This window comes from Mustela putorius, unplaced genomic scaffold (genome assembly GCF_011764305.1).
Source record: "Mustela putorius furo isolate JIRA1106 unplaced genomic scaffold, ASM1176430v1.1 tig00003834_pilon_pilon_pilon, whole genome shotgun sequence".
Taxonomy (NCBI): domain Eukaryota; kingdom Metazoa; phylum Chordata; class Mammalia; order Carnivora; family Mustelidae; genus Mustela; species Mustela putorius.
The window spans coordinates 51,186,412-51,204,106 of record NW_025421987.1 but is presented as its reverse complement, the minus strand read 5'-3'; the positions used below and the strand labels follow the sequence as shown (position 1 = coordinate 51,204,106).

The 17,695-nt window shown below is 34.4% G+C and overlaps 1 protein-coding gene across 1 annotated transcript; it reads left to right on the top strand.

Annotated features, from left to right (window-relative positions):
* The first annotated feature begins 1,058 nt into the window (after positions 1–1,058).
* On the top strand, positions 1,059–16,189 carry PLSCR5 (phospholipid scramblase family member 5). The gene is made up of 7 exons (XM_045088120.1): positions 1,059–1,221; positions 3,394–3,575; positions 7,852–7,894; positions 8,919–9,139; positions 11,340–11,501; positions 13,688–13,849; positions 16,090–16,189. Exons 1-7 carry the CDS (start codon positions 1,059–1,061, stop codon positions 16,126–16,128), a joined length of 972 nt encoding a protein of 323 aa, XP_044944055.1. The 3' UTR covers positions 16,129–16,189.
* Positions 16,190–17,695: the final 1,506 nt, after the last annotated feature.

Below are 17,695 nucleotides of genomic sequence, written 5' to 3'. Positions count from 1 at the left end.
ATTTACCTAAAACATTTTGGTAGACAGTTTTCTTCAAATATGTTGCAGGACCTTATTCATAACATCATGAAAGTCTTCTGGCTCATGAATGATAGTGGCAATTATTATTTCCCAGAGAATTCAGAGTCATTGGATATTTCACACATTTTGTGGGCAGTTGAATCAGCACCACTAAACCAGAGCAGTCTGAATACTGGAAGCCATTAGAAGTGAAGAAACACTTGTGTGGTCTGAAGTCCCTTGATTTAGTATAAATAAACACAATTGAAGAACACGTTGGTCCCAAATTTTAAGTTTGAGAGAGACAGGAGTTTCCAGGATGATCTAAACTGAACAGAAGCCATCTTTAAAAGCTGTTTCAATATGAGCTGAAATCTCAGAAAAGGAAGCAAGTGATGTCACCATGGTGACAAGAGTTTCCGGCCGAGACTCCAGTCAGACTTTTGACATGATCTACCCTGGGCCCCCAGGGCATCATTGCTTCTTGACCTGCTTTGAGGTCTAAGGACCCAAAGACCTGCATCCAGAATGTAGAGTCACTTGTAAGACACTCAATAATCTGCATTTTGTCACAGCAGATATAGCTTACAAGATAGAACTGAAGTAATTTGCTAATCTTTCTAACACAATTGATGAGAGAGAATCCAATGATCTTCTGCCAGCTATTATTCGACATCGATCCCTGTATGTGCTTTTTTTATTTGAAGGATAACATGCATACAGTCCACTGCATAAAGAGCATCAAACTTAAGTTCATGATTTTTTTAAAACAAGGATGCGCTTGTGTAACCACCAATAAAATTACAATATAGAACATTTCTGGCATCCCATAAAGTCCCCTTTTTGGTCAACAGTCATACACCTTCACAGCCAGGATGAACTTCTATCTTAAATTTTATCATTAGGAACTGGTTCTCTCTAGATCATAAATTGACCTCTATTTTTCTCTGAAAGTCAATGACAACAGTGCTCTTGGCACTAAGCTAAAGAAAGAATTGTTTGTTCCATGTTACTATTTCCAGTTAACCTTGCCGTTTGGGTCCTCTCCCAAATTAGACATGGTGTTACACAGTCTTCCTCCCCAGTTTGTTGATGGAGGTTCCGTTCAGGGCACTTCTCCACTTCTCCAAGAGGAGGAGTACTTGAGCCCCTATGCTTTTTGTCTGCCCAGATCTGAGAAGTTCAGGATGGGTCCTGTGGAGAAGCAAACTGCTAATATTGGTGTGGAACTCTATGTTATTTATCTAGTTATTTATAACTAGTTATCTAGTTATAGATTTACTTATTTATTTTAGAGAGAGAGAACAAGGGTGGGAAGGCAGAGGGAGGGAGAGTCCTGAAGCAAACTCCCTCCTGAGCACAGAGCCCCAATGTGGGGTTTGATCCCAAACCCTGAGATCATAGCACATACAGAAGTGAAGAGACAGCAGCTTAACCAACTGAGCCACCCAAGCGCCCCTATATGGAGCTCTATTTTAATGAGGCCAAATGATAAGTTTTTTTTTTCCCTATGGTCCTAACACTAAAGCATGTCCAAATTCTAAATGTCACAGATCAATAAAAACTTAAACACCTGTCTTCATCCACTCCTGCAACCTGAAGGTTAAATAAATAAATGAATCACCTGGCAATTGTTTCTCATTAACACTACATGTATACACAAACTTAATGAGTTGATTATTACTACAAATGGTTTATGTCAATGTCCAAAGGACCATTACTTGGATGCCCATGTTCCTTCCACCAGTTTGTTCTGGCTTTTTTGTTATTTTATTCCTCTCCAAGAACTCATTGAAGCTCTGCTTGAATTCTCTTAATAGTGGGGGATTTACTATCACCAAAGGAAACTCAGCCCTTTCTTCAAATTTATTTTTTAGAGATTTAAAAATTCTGGAAAATACACCCCCACATACACACAACTAACATGAATTCGGGAGAGATAAACCATTCTAATCTACTGTGAATTATATAGATGTCACTCTATCTTTAGTATAAGTACAATGAGAGTACTTACTCAAATCTCTGTGCAGCTGTTATAAACTTCTCCTTATAGTAGACCCTTTTTCTTGTCCTTCCCATTCATATGTCTTTAGAATAGTGTGAATTGTTTTCATAATGGTCCCTCTAATATTTGAAAATATCTATCACAGATCTTGACCCATACCTACACTCAATCTAAGACAGCATAGTATTATCAAACTAAATGAATGCAACTGTGAGAACTCCAATAATTTATGGATTAATAAAGATGAGGAATAAAAACTCTGATAGTCTTTGAAAAAAATAGTATCTAATGAGGGAGAAATCTAAAAGGCAATCATGCAAAAAGAAAAAAGAAAAGTGATAGTAGAAAGGCAGTAATTTATGATTTTTTTTAAAAAAAGAAGATTTTTCTACACATTATTACATCTTATGCATAATTCTACAGTTTCCGGACTAATGCAGGATAAATAGCAAATATCTATATTTTAATCTAGCAGATAAGTAGAATTAGAACATTTTTACCTGGAAATAATATAGAAAACAGGTGATTTAAAAATCAAAACCAAACATTTTAGAATTCTGTAAATATTTTCTTGTTTGTAATATTAAGTAAGCTACGAAGGGATTCACACTGTCAAAAGAGTTTGGATGTTTTTATACAAAATACTGGGAAATCAAAGTTTCCTTAGATATTATACTGTCCTTAAGCTCATAAATTAGTTTGAATGTTCTCCTAGTATGTAGAATTAACCCATTAGTTCTCAAAGAATACGGTCAGAGAAGCAGCATTAGCTCATCTGGGAACTTAAGAGACATGCAAATTCTGAAGCCTCACTCCTGCCAACTCCTGAATCAGAAACTCTGGAGTGGGGCCCAGGAATCTGTCTTTTAACAAGACTTCCAGGTGGTTGTGGTAGAGCCTAAAGAGTAAGGACCACTGAATTAAACCTAGACACAACAGTAGGATTGATAAAAAGAGACAAAATATTCTCAGCAATTACAAGGTACCCTCATAGTATCTGAAGAAGGGAGAATATGCCTTGAAACTGGTCATTATGGTTCAAAACTGTTATCTATGTTTATCTTTTTATGAGTAGAGAATATCTAGTTCTTTTTACCATTTATTTTCCTTTTGAAGTTTATAATTTTTCAGCTCTTTGAACAGTTTAACTTGCTTTTAAAAATATATTTTTGTGGAATCATTTATTTTGCCTGAATTTATTTTGCCAATATTTTCATACAACTTCTATCAGCTGTCTTCCGCATTCCTTTTTTCTCTGGCTTAGGGGTTAAGTGAAGGCAACCGTAAGTAGGGAAAACTCAGGAGATTATTGACCCTCTGAATTCAGAAGTAACAAATACTATGAGAAAAACCTCAATGAAATGGCCTAAATTTAAATATGGGCTGAGATTTTCATTCTTTTGCAGATGCGCAGAACCAAAGAAGTAGAGGTTTGCCTGGTTTTCTTCCTGGAGCTCCAGACCCTGACCACAATTTTCAGGTCTCACTTCCCAACCCAGGGAACCAAGTGTGGCAGCCAGCTCTCCCTCCACCAGGCAGTCTCCCTCCTGGTCTAGAATATTTAAGCCAGGTGTTTTTATCTCTTTATTTCTACACACGCTTACCCCTTAAAATGAATACAGACTTGGTTTCTTGCTTTTCAACCACAGTTGAAGAACTTCAACGAATCACTTACCAAAATGAGAAAAGCAGTATAAATTATGAAATTATGAAAAAAATTATCTCTATTATTTAGAAACAAATGTATTCTTTTTTATTCCTACTTCTATTATCCTTATTTATTTGGCAGAGTGATGACACTAAACATTTTTGATGGAGCTGTTTAGCACATTTATCCTCCTTTTGCTCATTGCTCAAGGTATAAGCAAATGTATCCTCAAGGAATTGTCTGACACATCTAGTCACCTACAGCTATTTAATTAAAGAATATTTATTGAGTACTTGCTATCATCAAGACATATAAAAAGCATAAAACCTAGGCTCTCTCACCTAAACATTCTGCAACCTAATCGGCTTGCAAAAAATGTTGACAAAAAGGGCAAGGCTATGTACTAAAGCCAGATAAACACACCATCATAATGTGTGCAGGTGCGTAGAGGAGAGAAAGGTTGTTAAGGATCTAAGTACACAGGAGAGACATCAGTAATGATCTGAGAACTCAGCGTCTTCAACTGAATCTCAAAAGGTAGCTATAAAGGCAAGGGAAAGCAAATTACCAAGTTAACATCGTTGTCTTTGATACTGTTTCATCTCCAGGCTGATTTGCTTAAAAGATTATATTAGTATTATATATAGTCATTGGAGGGTGAGCAGTGATTCAATCCTTATAATAAATCAATCAAGAAATACCATCATCTGAATTATGTGGCACATAAAGAGCCATATATATACACACATATATATATATATGTTGCTTTTGTATTTTATCCTGCAAAAGATTAGAAATACGCTAATATTGAGATGTCAGCACATCTGCTGCTATTTTCAGTTTCTTTGGCATTCTTTCAAACTATAAAGTCTATCTCCTTTATCAAAATCAAATCTCTGTGTTAATTCCCTTAAGGTACAAGAGATTTCTGCTATGCCTGATAGGGTTTAAGCTGCAAGCAGCATATGTTCCTGGGAAAATGTTTATAATTGCAGATGCCTTCTCCAGAAACCCACTGGCAGACAAATGTACTTCAGAGACTGGAGAGCTCAGGGAGATATGTAAAAGAGCTGGAAAAGCTAACCTACCATCTTCCATCTGCAGAAAGGATCAGCTGTAATAGCTGACTAGAGTTGATTAACTGCTGCAAGCTGTTTGGGAATGTTGTCAGACAAGGTTTTGCCAAGTATAAAAGTCATATACCAGTGCCAGAGGGCTGAGGTTTGATGATCACATATGGTCATCACATATTCTTCTTCCATCCATGAATGATGACACACCCAGAGCCAGATGCTTGACATGAATACATTTCTTTTTTTACGTTCCATAAATAGAGATATGAACCCACTGGCTTCAGTTCTAAAATGAAGTCAATTTTCCAGACATATACCTTTGGTAATCTTTTTCAGGAAATAAAAATAGGCCACAAATTGGTGAATAGTTTATTTCAAAGGGAAGGGTAATTTATTCACCTTATCCTAAAAGAACACTTGCTTACTTTAAAGCAGTGTACTTATAACAGGATAAATGAGCATTTTAAATGTTTTATACCACAAGTCTGTAAGATATATATATATATAGATAATGAATATTTGAAAATAGTACATCCTTCAATAAACAGGAAAACATACAAAATATATGAAAAAATCCTTCTAAATTAAAAAAATCAAAGTTAAAATGTAAAAACTCATTTATTTTCCTTTAATCAAGTCCATCCTATGACTAATGAAAATCTTGTTTCCATTAACAATTTGACAATAAAACTTCAGGTATGTATATAAACATAAATACATATATACACATGATATATGTACATGTATATATATGAATGTATATCTATGTATGTGTGTGTATATTTACACCATTCATATAGAGCTAAACCTAAGAATAAACTAGAGATTTCTCTCTGGATTAACATATTCATAAGTCAATATCATTTTATCCTATTAGTGTCAAATGATAATTATTAGAATTTAGTCACCTACCTGGAGGTAGAAGTAGTGAGTTAAATTCTACAAAGACACATGTGTAGATCCAATTTATTTTGAAGTACATATATTTAATGGAATCACTGCTACCTGTAAACCTGATAAATCATATATGAGAATTTATTCTTAAGCTATATATCCAAAGCTTTCATTAGATTTTCACTCTATGGTTTTCATACTTCAGTGCTTTACTTGCCCTGATACTTGAATATATGATCCAATCTGTCTAAAGTTGCCAACAATTCCTAGCCCATTATTTAATAGCCAAGGAGGGAAAGGACTCATTTGGACCATAGTTTAGAAGAGCCCAGGACTACTTGAAGGAAACTACAAGAACAAAACAAGACCCTCAAATCCAGGGGCTTTGCTCACAGAGATAGATCAAATCAAATATTATCACAGAGATTGGGGCATGTATAAGGGTAGACAAACTAGGAAGAAAAGGTACTCAGAAGTTCCACAGTATCACTTAAGAATTGCTTATCCCAGTTCCTAAGATGAGTTTAGTGATGCCAATACAACAACAGAGTAGAAAGCACATCAAAATGGGTGGCAGGTAGTAAGATCTGTGTCTAAATCCCTGCCCAACAATTTTACAAGCTCTACGATCCTGGGCCAACTACTTACTCCCTCTGGGATTGTTTCTTCATGGATAAAATGTAATGATGTCTACCTCTCTGAGTTTTTATGAGGATTAAATCAAACACTATGTCAAAATATCTACCACAGTGACTACCTCCCGGTAGCCACTAAATAAACAGCTACTATTATTAAAAAGCAGAGGGGTACGACTTTCCTTCCCAATGTGCAGTGGATCTCAATTGATAGTCTCTAAATTTCAAGACTAAAACTTGATCGATGCCACTAACATTAAAGTTCTTGGATTCAAACTTCAGTCTTGCCCCCATAGTTCTTCTCCATACCTAAGTTACCTCTAACGGACCCACTGCTAAATAATCGTGGATATCCTTTTTGAACTTTTCTCTTCTCTCAACTCTCCATTTGCCTCAAAAGAGAACAGAACTAATAATAATACACTACAAAATATTGATTCTAATATTCAAAAATTGTCATTATTGTTAAAATAGGTTTTAGAACCTCTTAAATCATAAATTATTTATGGAAAATATTTTTTGTGAACCTTAAAAAAAAGGGCTACATGAGCTCACTTAGGAATAATAAGATTTAAATAGAGGATGAGGCATTAGTTTTACCTACACCTCAGGATATTCAAGGAGAATATAGGAAGTAATGTAACTTCAGATTTTCTGGGTTTATGATGCCCAATCAATACCAAATATTACTAATGACATTTCAGTTAAATGGTTACCAGGGAATTTATTAATGTTAAGGGAGAATAAAGTAAAATTCAGAGGCAAAATAGAACATGAAGTGTTGGAGAAGACAATGGTCTTCATGGTTCATGAATTTACCTTAGCGAAAAATAAAATTCATTCCAAGAACATATTTTAGTATTTCCTTTAAATATTTGCATTGTATACTTTTAAATATAGTTATTTCTTAACTATCTATGGTTACTTTATCTCTGTAAGCTAACTTCATTTTTAATTACATAAAGCAGATTTTATTATGTCAGCTGTTAGTGGCAAAACTTATTCTGCTTAAATGGATATTTTGTAGGCATCAATAGGATTTCTTGTGGTTGTTTTTTTTTTCTCATCCAGAGGAAGGTATGAGTGAGAACAATTTATAGAAGGATCTCTCTCAGCTTTAACAAAGACATTTTATTTCTGTGAGGAATGAGTTGAGAGTGAAAGAGGATTTAGGCAGGATGGAGAGGGGAGACAGACATTCAGACCATTGCTTTAAAAAATGAGTTTAAAAAAATGAGTTTAAAACACTTTTAGGCATAATTATTTAGAGACTGCTTAAAAATCTTCAAGTATTATTTCTAACAGTTACTCTTTTATCCCTTTATCACAGAAAGAACACAGAGTTAACCACAGTTCTTATTCTTATTCTGGGCAATTCTGCCTTGGAATTTTCAAAACTCTTGTAATTTTTTTATTTTTACTTGAATACAAAAGATACCGTTTTCATTATAAAATGTGAGCTGTTTTCAACCACTTCCTAGTAAAGAATATGAAAATTACAGAATTTCATGTGGTAAATAGGTTGATAGTAATATCTCCAAAGCTTTTCAAAGTGTGATGTAATGCTTTTTATTTCCTTTATGTCATTCTTTACAGTTAGACCTGATAATTATACACCAGCAGGTGGAGCTTCTTGGAAGTAAGTATGTTATATTCTATACTTATTAAAACTGTTAAAAATATTTTAGGCTTCAGAAATTTTGTTACATTTAAATACACCATAAACAATTAAGTTAAATGTTGATAAAATTAAATTAAAAAGATCAGTAGGTCTACTTTTTAAAATAAATACTGGAAAGCAAATTGTTAGTCTGATACAGATAAACATAAAAGCATAAAACTCTCCAAGTCTTTAGTAATATTGTTATCAGGGATCTAACATTATTTTTATTTTAAAATAATAAAAGATGTCTGGTCATTTCCATGCTTGTAAATAATTTATTTTTTTAGTAATTTCAGAAATGGAAATCAAGCTTGAAACTAAATAACAAAAACCCATTCTACTCCTGGAACTAATATTACACTGCATGTTAACTAACTAGAATTTAAATAAAAACTTGAAACAAAACCAAAAATAAATAACAGAAACCCATCGAACAAAATCCAATGTTTTATCACTGAATCAGTGATTCATCAAATGGCTTGTTATTTAACAATACACAGATTTACAATGATGACTAACTGAATACAGATTGCTTGAGTATTTTTTATTCTTAATATTCTATACATATCTAAAATATGTCAAAATTGTAATAAGCAGATGGCAGGATGGCACATAGCTGTAGATATACAGCCAAATAGATCCTAAAACAAAACCATTACTATGCTGTGAGTTGTCCCAGTAAATTCCACAGCAATGATAGAAGGATCATTTTAGGATTCAATTCTTTTCAGACTTGCTTCTTCAGTTGAAAAGCGGCACTATGTGTTCCAAGTAGGTCATATATCTGGAATCAAAATTTAATCATTGCAAAGCTTTGTTCTCAGTACTTTGATTTCCATAGCTAAGCCCTCAAATTTTAGAGCATGGAAATAGATTTGCATGGAGAAGATACCATACAGTTAATAATTAGTCAGTGACTCCGTTTTCTTTTCTTTACTTATTTAAATATATGATACTAGGCAATAGCATTGTTTTGATGAATTATTTTTTCCTCCCTTAGTGATACTTGGCACTGAGACTTCCAACAAATATGAGATTAAAAACAGCCTGGGACAAAGAATTTACTTTGCAGTGGAGGAAAGCATCTGCTTTAATCGTACCTTCTGTTCCACGCTGCGATCTTGCAGTCTAAAGATCACGGATAACTCAGGTCGGGAGGTGATTACAGTACACAGGCCTCTGAGGTGTAACAGCTGCTGGTGCCCTTGCTACCTGCAAGAGGTTAGTCATGGGCTGGATGTGTACTTTTATTTTTCTACGTTTGAAAAGATTAACAAATATTTAATAAATGACATCCATCTGGGGCCATGAGGCAATTCACCTTGGGACTGTTTGATTTAGTAGGTTGCTCCTTTAAGAGCAGAATAGCTGAAGGATTTGGTGATTCACTAGCTTGTTTTTGTCTTGTTTTGTTTTGTTTTGTTTCCAACCAAAAACTCTAATGGCTTCTGGTGAATGGGAAAAGACAGCTAATGTGTCACATAAATAGAACACATCCTCTTGAATCTGTCTATTAGGCACATAATTTTAACATCTATGAGATCCACCATTAAGCAAATCTACCCTTTGCATTCTCTGACTGTAGCAAAGTTCAGAAAGGGCTGAGTAATACCAAACCCTTCCAAAGTGTTCTCTTGGTTAGGTATTACTTTTCATACAGAATCTCCTATCCCATTCAGCCATTTATGACAAACTTCGAACGGGAACAAAGACTATGTTATTGTTCTGAAGGGAATCATTTAATTATTTTAATATATAATAGATTTTCATCATTATCTAATAGATCTACAATAATAACTTTCATTGACATAATGCAGTTAAGTCAATATGGAACATTCACTTACCTTATTCTCTTTGATACCATAACATCTGTATCAGCTAGAAAGAATACGTTTTACTCTCCACATTTAGCAACTGAGAAAACTGGGGCTTAGACATTGGAAGTAACTTACACATCCATGAAATATTATGAATGGGGCTTGATCCACTGTCCTTATTCAAAGCCCAGTTTCTAAAAAAAAAAGGAAAAAAAACAGTTTTTCTATTGAAGACCTATGTTTAAGTACTCTACTTGGCATGATGAGAAATAAATATTAATATGAATGGGGGTGAACTGAGGAAGTTTCTTGCAATACATATTGAAACTAATTCTCCAACTATTTATAGGCAGTTGCCTGGTTAAGTGATAAAATGGAGAAGGTAGTCATACATGGAGTCCAAATCTTCATCCTCCTACTGAGGATATTTAAGATTTAATATGCTCTAAGATGGTATGGTCAGTATAATATATCTGTTTGAAAGTTTCTGATAATTGATGTTTTATTTTATAGTAGTCCAATGTCACATAAATGAAAAGGTGTACCTTGATACCCATTAATCATTTTTAAAAATGTGGTCAAAATCAAACCAGTTGTTTTAAAAATGACCCCAGAACAAATCTATATAATTCTTTCTTTTCAATGTTTTTTTTTTTAAATTTAAGTATAATTGACACACAATTTTACATTACCATCAGCTGTACAACTTAGTGATTTAACCAGTCAGATCTACATAATTCTAAGCACGCTCATTGAAACCACCTCTGGTGATCCAAGAACACCAAATGCATACACATAAGACTATGAACTTAATAAATTAAAAAAAGACAAAAGGTAAACAGATTATAAGAGTTGGTTTGATTTAAAAGCAAACAATTTTCATTATTTTTACCCACCTCTAGTTTATTTCACAATGGATTTGATTTGACTACATAAATATGTTGAAGTACAATATGATGAAAAATAAAGAAATTAAGGAAATGAAGGTAATGGGGTAAAATACTAAAGTAAAGCCTGAAAATGCAATTGTTAGTCTGTAACGCTTTGGAAGAAGTGAAACAGAAATCAAACTGGTATGTAAAACGGTACCTTCACAAGAAGCATTTGTTTTTAATTGAACACAGAGAAGCTTGAAGTTGACAGCCTGAAGGGAAAACAATCATGAATAGCTAATAATTGGTAAGTGAGGGATAAAAATACATGTGTGTTGTGGCAACACAGGAGAGGGAGTAGATTGGAAATACCTCATGGGAAACAGCTTCAGTGCCTGACCAACTGCCACACTCAGAACAAAAATGGCAAAGAAGCCAGTGTCCAGGGTCAGAAGACAATTCTGGGATAGGTTCTCTTCAAGGAAGAAAGATTAAAGACATGGACCTTCAGTGAATAATGCCAAGCATATCTAGAGAGTGCATTTCTTTGTTTCTATAAAATAATGGGAAAAAAATCCACTGCTGTGTTTCCTTATAGCAGATATTCAGAATAGTTTGTAGAATACAAAAATAATTGTATAAAAGTTACTGTTTTAGAAGTAAATTGACATTTTAAAATTAAAATACAATAACCCTAGAAAAATCTTATTTTATTATTATCTCTTCTTACAGTTAGAAATCCAAGCCCCTCCTGGTACTATAGTTGGTTATGTTGCACAGAAGTGGGACCCCTTTCTGCCTAAATTCACAATCCAAAATGCAAACAAAGAAGATATTTTGAAGATTGTTGGTCCTTGTGCACCATGTGGCTGTTTTGGCGATGTGGATTTTGAGGTATGGATGACAGAATGAAGGATGTTTTCAATTAGGTCCTGATTTTTTGCCACATAATTCAATTTTAAGATATTCAAATCCTGAAATATCTCTGAAATAAATTTAGAAGACAATATACTTGTGAAATAATGTAATAAGTCCATATTCTACATGCCAATAATAACTCATAATTTGAGAGATATTAAGAATTTTTTTTAAAAAACATGCTAAAACTTTTTGATGTGTGTGGTATTACAGCACCCATGGTACAAAGCAAATACATATAGTTTAGAATCACCGTAAATTATATCTTCTTTCCTGTAGCTCTGGTAGTTACATATCCCAGTTCAGATCTCATCTAAAAATCACATTCCATTAAAATATCACTAATTTAGAAGCTATGGCCAGAAGACCTGCTAGCTTCATTTTGTAAAATAATCTACGCTTACATAAACGTATTTGTGTAAACGCAATGTTAAAAAAAAATAGGAAGTTTCAAATTTGGTTGTAAGAATATGAGCTATCTTAACTGCTTTTCCTAGAAATACATTTTAGGCAAAACAGATTGAATTTAAAGGGTATATTTGCTATTCATTCCTTCTCTCTTTACATATTCATGTATATCCCACCTAGGATGTTCGTTCAGTTTGAGGGACTTCAGGGAACACTGTTCACCCAGAATATGATGTAAATTCTGCAAAGTGAGCTGTTCTAACTCCACTCCACTCTAAAAGGACAGCATGACTTTCCTAAGACTAAGGATAACCTCCTCATTCAGTGGGCAGTCTCCTTGTCCCTTTCTCTTTCCCTCCCCGTGCTCTCTCTCTCTCTCTCTCTCAAATTAAAAAACAAACAAACAAACAAACAAACAAAAACAAAAAAAAAACTAAAGGATAAAAATATGCCCTATGATTATGACTTGAAAATTTTAGTATTGGGACGCATGGGTGGCTCAGTCAGTTAAGCATCTGCTTTCTGCTCAGGTCCTGATCCCAGTGTCCTGGGATCAAGCCCCACATTGAGCCTGAGCCCAGGTCAGGCTGCCTGCTCAGTGGAGAATCTGCTTCTCTTTCTCCCTCTGCCCCTCCCAATGCTTGTGTTATCCCTCACTCTCATCCTCTCTCGCTCATAAATAAATAAAATGTTTTTTAAAAAATTTTAAAAAGTTTTAGTAAATGTAGTAATGAATGTCCTAAGTAACTTTCTCTATTTTCTATCTTCTCTCACCATACTGAAAGTGAAAGGTTATACTGAATCACTTTCAGCCTTTGCACGAGAATCAGAGCAAGCAAAATAGTTGATAAAGTTTAATTGTAGATGCCTTCTAGTTGAGAAGGACTATAGATTTTTTATGTCAAACTGCATTTCCTGTGTGATATATTTGCCCAGAGGATTTTTCTTTTTTAGTGAAAAATAGGACTTGGAGTTAGTAATAAAGGAATGACCTGGTAAATATTTAGTATAATATAAAAATGAGATTAAGCAATGGCTGATAATATTTAAGTATGTTAGTAGTTATAAGATCTTAGCAAGAAAAATTTAAAAGTTTACAAATTAGGGGTGCCTGGGTGGCTCAGTGGGTTAAGGCCTCTGCCTTCAGCTCAGGTCATGATCTCAGGGTCCTGGAATCGAGCCCCGCGTCTGGCTCTCTGCTCAGCAGGGAGCCTGCTTCCTCCCTGCCTCTCTGCCTACTTGTGATCTCTCTCTCTCTGTTAACTAAATAAACAAAATATTTTTTTTTAAAAAGTTTACAAATTATACCTAGAAGTTTCTTCTAAAAATCTTATCTAAAATCTTTATCAAAAATATTTTCTTTTTTTTTTTTTTATAATTGAAGAATTCAGGTTTGAAATCTGGACCTCAGGTAATGGAATTACCTTCAAGGTTAGACCATGTAATTGAGTCTATGTACCTGCTGCCATCTTGTGGTAGCCTGGCTTTGATTATTTATAGCTATTATATTCTCAATCTGCATACAAAAAGAAAAAAAAAGGAATTAGGATGAATTAGACAACTGTCAGAAAAGCAATATTCCTGAAGAGTGAACTATAAAGTTAAGTCTACAAACTTAGGCTTCTATAAAGGAATGAATGACATGGAATTGTCACTGATGATAAATAAAATAATTCATCTCTCTCTTGAAACAAACATACTTAAAACCATTTGTTTCACTCTTAGATTTAAGATCTCTTATTTTCTTTTCAAAGGTGAAGACCATTAATGAAAAGCTTACAATTGGGAAGATTTCAAAATACTGGTCAGGTTTTGTCAATGATGTCTTCACCAATGCTGACAACTTCGGAATTCATGTTCCTGCAGATCTAGATGTAACAGTCAAAGCAGCGATGATAGGTGCTTGTTTTCTCTTTGTAAGTATGGTCTTAAAGAGTATGAGTGATTTATTTCCCTTTTCTTGTTAATCAGTATGGAGCCAATCTCATTTTACACAGCATCACTTTTACCCCCAAGGAGGATTATGCATAGAAGGCTAATTTGGGACCAAGTCTTCAGAAGTCAGAATTCAGGCATTTCTAATAGGCAGCCCTTCTCCACTGGCCCTTCTCCACTGGCCCTCATACACCCTCTCCCTCAAGAACTAGTGCCCTGCTACATCCTATTCACCGTTTCTTCAAAACCTTAGTTACCCTTCTCTTTCAATTCCAATTGATATTTTTCACTCATTTTCACTTTCACTGAAAAATATGTAAATAGCACATTATTTATCCTGAGTAAAGTTCAGGACCATTTCATTGTTTAACAATGAATTAAGTGACATTCAGAATGTGAAAAGAACAGCTGTCTTGCCCTTCCAATATAAACATGGATACATGGATTCAATGGGGTGAGTTAATATATATCAGCTTCCATTATTACAGAGATATCATGTCTTTGTCCCTTTTTTTCTAACTTAAAACTCCATTAAAAATATTTTCTTCTTGGTGTGGAGATTAGTGACAGGAGAACAGAATTCAAGTGATACCTGTGCCAAATGCTTGGCCATCTCCTGTTCATCATTATTCCTCTAATATCTCCCTCATTGTATATCATTGTCAATGCTCTGCAAAAAGTCATGGAATTTTTAAAAAAACCTACATTCTTTCTCTCATATTTTGTTGTTCTTCAGCATTTTAGGATCCTAAATCTTAAGGTTATGTTAATGTGTGCTGTTGTGGAGGAAAAAATGGCTCTATCTACTCAGCTTTTTCTAAAGACACTTGGGAAATAGATTAACTAAAAGTAATTCCCTAGTGACATTGCTGATAGATACTTAGAGTTTAATACAGAATATATATTTTTCCAGGAATTAAACTTATTTTGGTTCCCTATCATTGGTAGAAGGTAAAATTCGTATATGTGTAGTGCTAGGTTTTTATACTTACTAAGTAGTCACTTACCCTCAATTCCCATTTGCATCTATAAATCTAACCAGTTCCAGTCAGTCTTGCCTGTGACCTAATACTTCTTCCATTCCTATTCTCCTCTATATCCGGGTGACAGGGCTTTTAATTTTCCATTTCCTGCTCACCTTTCCCATTTTTGATCATTCAGCACTGCAACACCAATCCCTCCAAACATGCATGCACACCGACAAACACAGACACACACACAGACACAACACACACACACATGGCTCTTTTTCCAACACCTTAATTTGGCCTTTCTGATTAAGCTATGCACTTAATGTTTATATTTAAAAAACAGATCATATTTAATCTGCCCTACCCACTTATATTATCTAACAGGCTGACAGTAAAAATGTATTATTAACAATTTGCTATGCACTATAAATTGGAGAAGCTCTTATTCAGATAACAGCCCAGTCATCAAAAAAATAAATTTTTAACTCCATTGTCTCAGAGAGAAGTAGATTTACTGAGAATACTGAATGTTCCCAGACATTTCTTTTTTCCTCTTTTTTTGCGGGGTGGGGTGCAATATAGCTTTTAAAACAATTTCTTTCATGTATTTCCAAGATAAATTACTTACTTCTACATATAATTCGATAGGAAGAATTATATTTTTAATTTTTAAATGCTGTCCCCATTTTGTTACCTTGTGCTGACAGAGAGACCTTTGGAAAAGTGCTGATGGGAGAATATTCACTGATCCAAACAGCAAGATTCACAAGTACTAACCTAATGTTTGGTCTCCTCTCATTTGATGCTACCATTCCACAACCCATAGCTCTAACTACCCCTTCTCAAAATCCTCCTGTTACAGTTTTCAGTACTTCTGAGATGACTACCTAGTTACTAACCACATAGTCCTTGATGATGTATGTAATACTTGCTCAAGAGTCAGTGTCTGTTGCAACGTCCTGCACTGACACAATGCCCTGCAAAGCCTGCACTGTCTTGATCCCCCAAGATTTTGGCTGATGATACCCTGCTGATTCAGATAAGACTTCCAAGTAGCTTGTATTCTGAAAACTAGAAAGTATCATTGAGCTTAAAACTGTTTTATTTTCCTCCTACTGCTAAATCGCATGTTGCTGCAACACCTCTGGGAAACATAATTGCATTATATAATCAAAGCTTACATGTGAGACTCCAGGTCTTAATTGTTGCCTTTCTGTAAATGTACTCATATACACTTTATTTATTTGTAGGATTTTATGTTCTTTGAACATTCACTGGCTGGATTATAACAAGCAAGATGACAAAAACAATAAAATATGCAAGAACCTATTTCAGTAGGTAAACTTTAAATGATCTCTTTCCCTTTGAAGATTTCTATATTTGACGCTGTCTAACTCTTTTTCATTTTCTTCTAGAAATCCCTTGGGCTCTGGATTTCATTTCTAAATGGTTTGCATATTTGCTTTTTTTTGGTAACAAATGTTAATTATTGTATTTATTAAAGTATAATGTAATGAAGCAATTATCTCGTTGTATATGCATGATAGCTAATGGCAAGATTACTGGGCCAAGCACAGTGTTGCTTTGAGAGGTTGTCATTCTTCTTTTTATTGCATGGGTAAACATGAAAGATGAGAAGTAAGGCTTGCAGCATCACTGATGAAAATTCAATGTTTAGAGAACACTTTGAAGTTTTCTGGTACTAAGGCTGATTACTAATCAAAGAGACTGGATTTCTAAAATATTTTTTCATAAGCAGAATTTTGACTTTGTTTATTAATCTTATTGTAGTGAGACATTTTTACTTTATATCAGAAAAGCTGAAAGTTGGATAAGTAATATGCTTAAAGATGAGGAGTGAGATAGATGAAATCAATTTGTTCTAGTGGTAAGGAACTAATATTTCCAAAAGGAAGTCAATATTTATAAACCAAAGTATGCTGTAAACACATATGCACACCGGAGATTTAAATAAGCATATAAAGAGACTTCTCAGTTAGCAAAAGCAGTGATACAGAGCAGGAACTTTATCTGTTTACAGTGAGTTCAGTCAAGAAAGGGATGTAAGGCTCTGAAAACTGCACAATTCTGTGACTTAAAAACAAGCAAACAAAAACAAAGAAATAAAACCTTAACACATGAGGCAAATGCAGAAGTCAGGGCATATAGTCAACTCAATTAATTAAGGCCTTCTGCTTTAACGTTTTTGGAGTCCTCTAGAGAACTATATCTAGTTATCTATTCATTCCAAAGCCCACACAAGAAGAAATTTTTAGAATTTCTTTTTAAGAATGATTATAGTTTTTCCCTTTCCAAAATGAGGAAACAGACTTTTTTTAAGCAAAGCAACATGTAGCCATTTGGACTCTAATTTAGAGTCATATAAATACTACCCAAATTTCTATCCACTTAGAAAGATGTTTAAAGAAACTCCACACAATCCCCCACTTGGTTACAGAAATGTGTTCCAAGTATCTGTTACTAAGTTAATTGTTTGGAATTAGAAATCTCTCATCTAGAAAAAACACTGGATGTGTCAGTTAAGTTCCAAGACTGCCAACAAATAGCAATTTAGTCCTGGGGTCAGGCCTCTAGGTTGTAGAAGATGGAAAGGAAACCAATCACCTTTTCTGAGAGTGCCCTTCATTGACACGCTGAAACAAACTGTAAAAGTCTCACTAGTAGAGCAAAATAGTTTAATAAGCACTGACACCAAAAAAATAACTATGCTTCAAACCTAGTCTTTCTCTTGGTGGTCCCATCCATTCTTTCAGTGTCACGGGGAGGACCTAAGTGTTGGAACAGTACAGTCACAGAAGCAAATGGCGATCCTGTGTGTGATAGCCATTGTCTTGT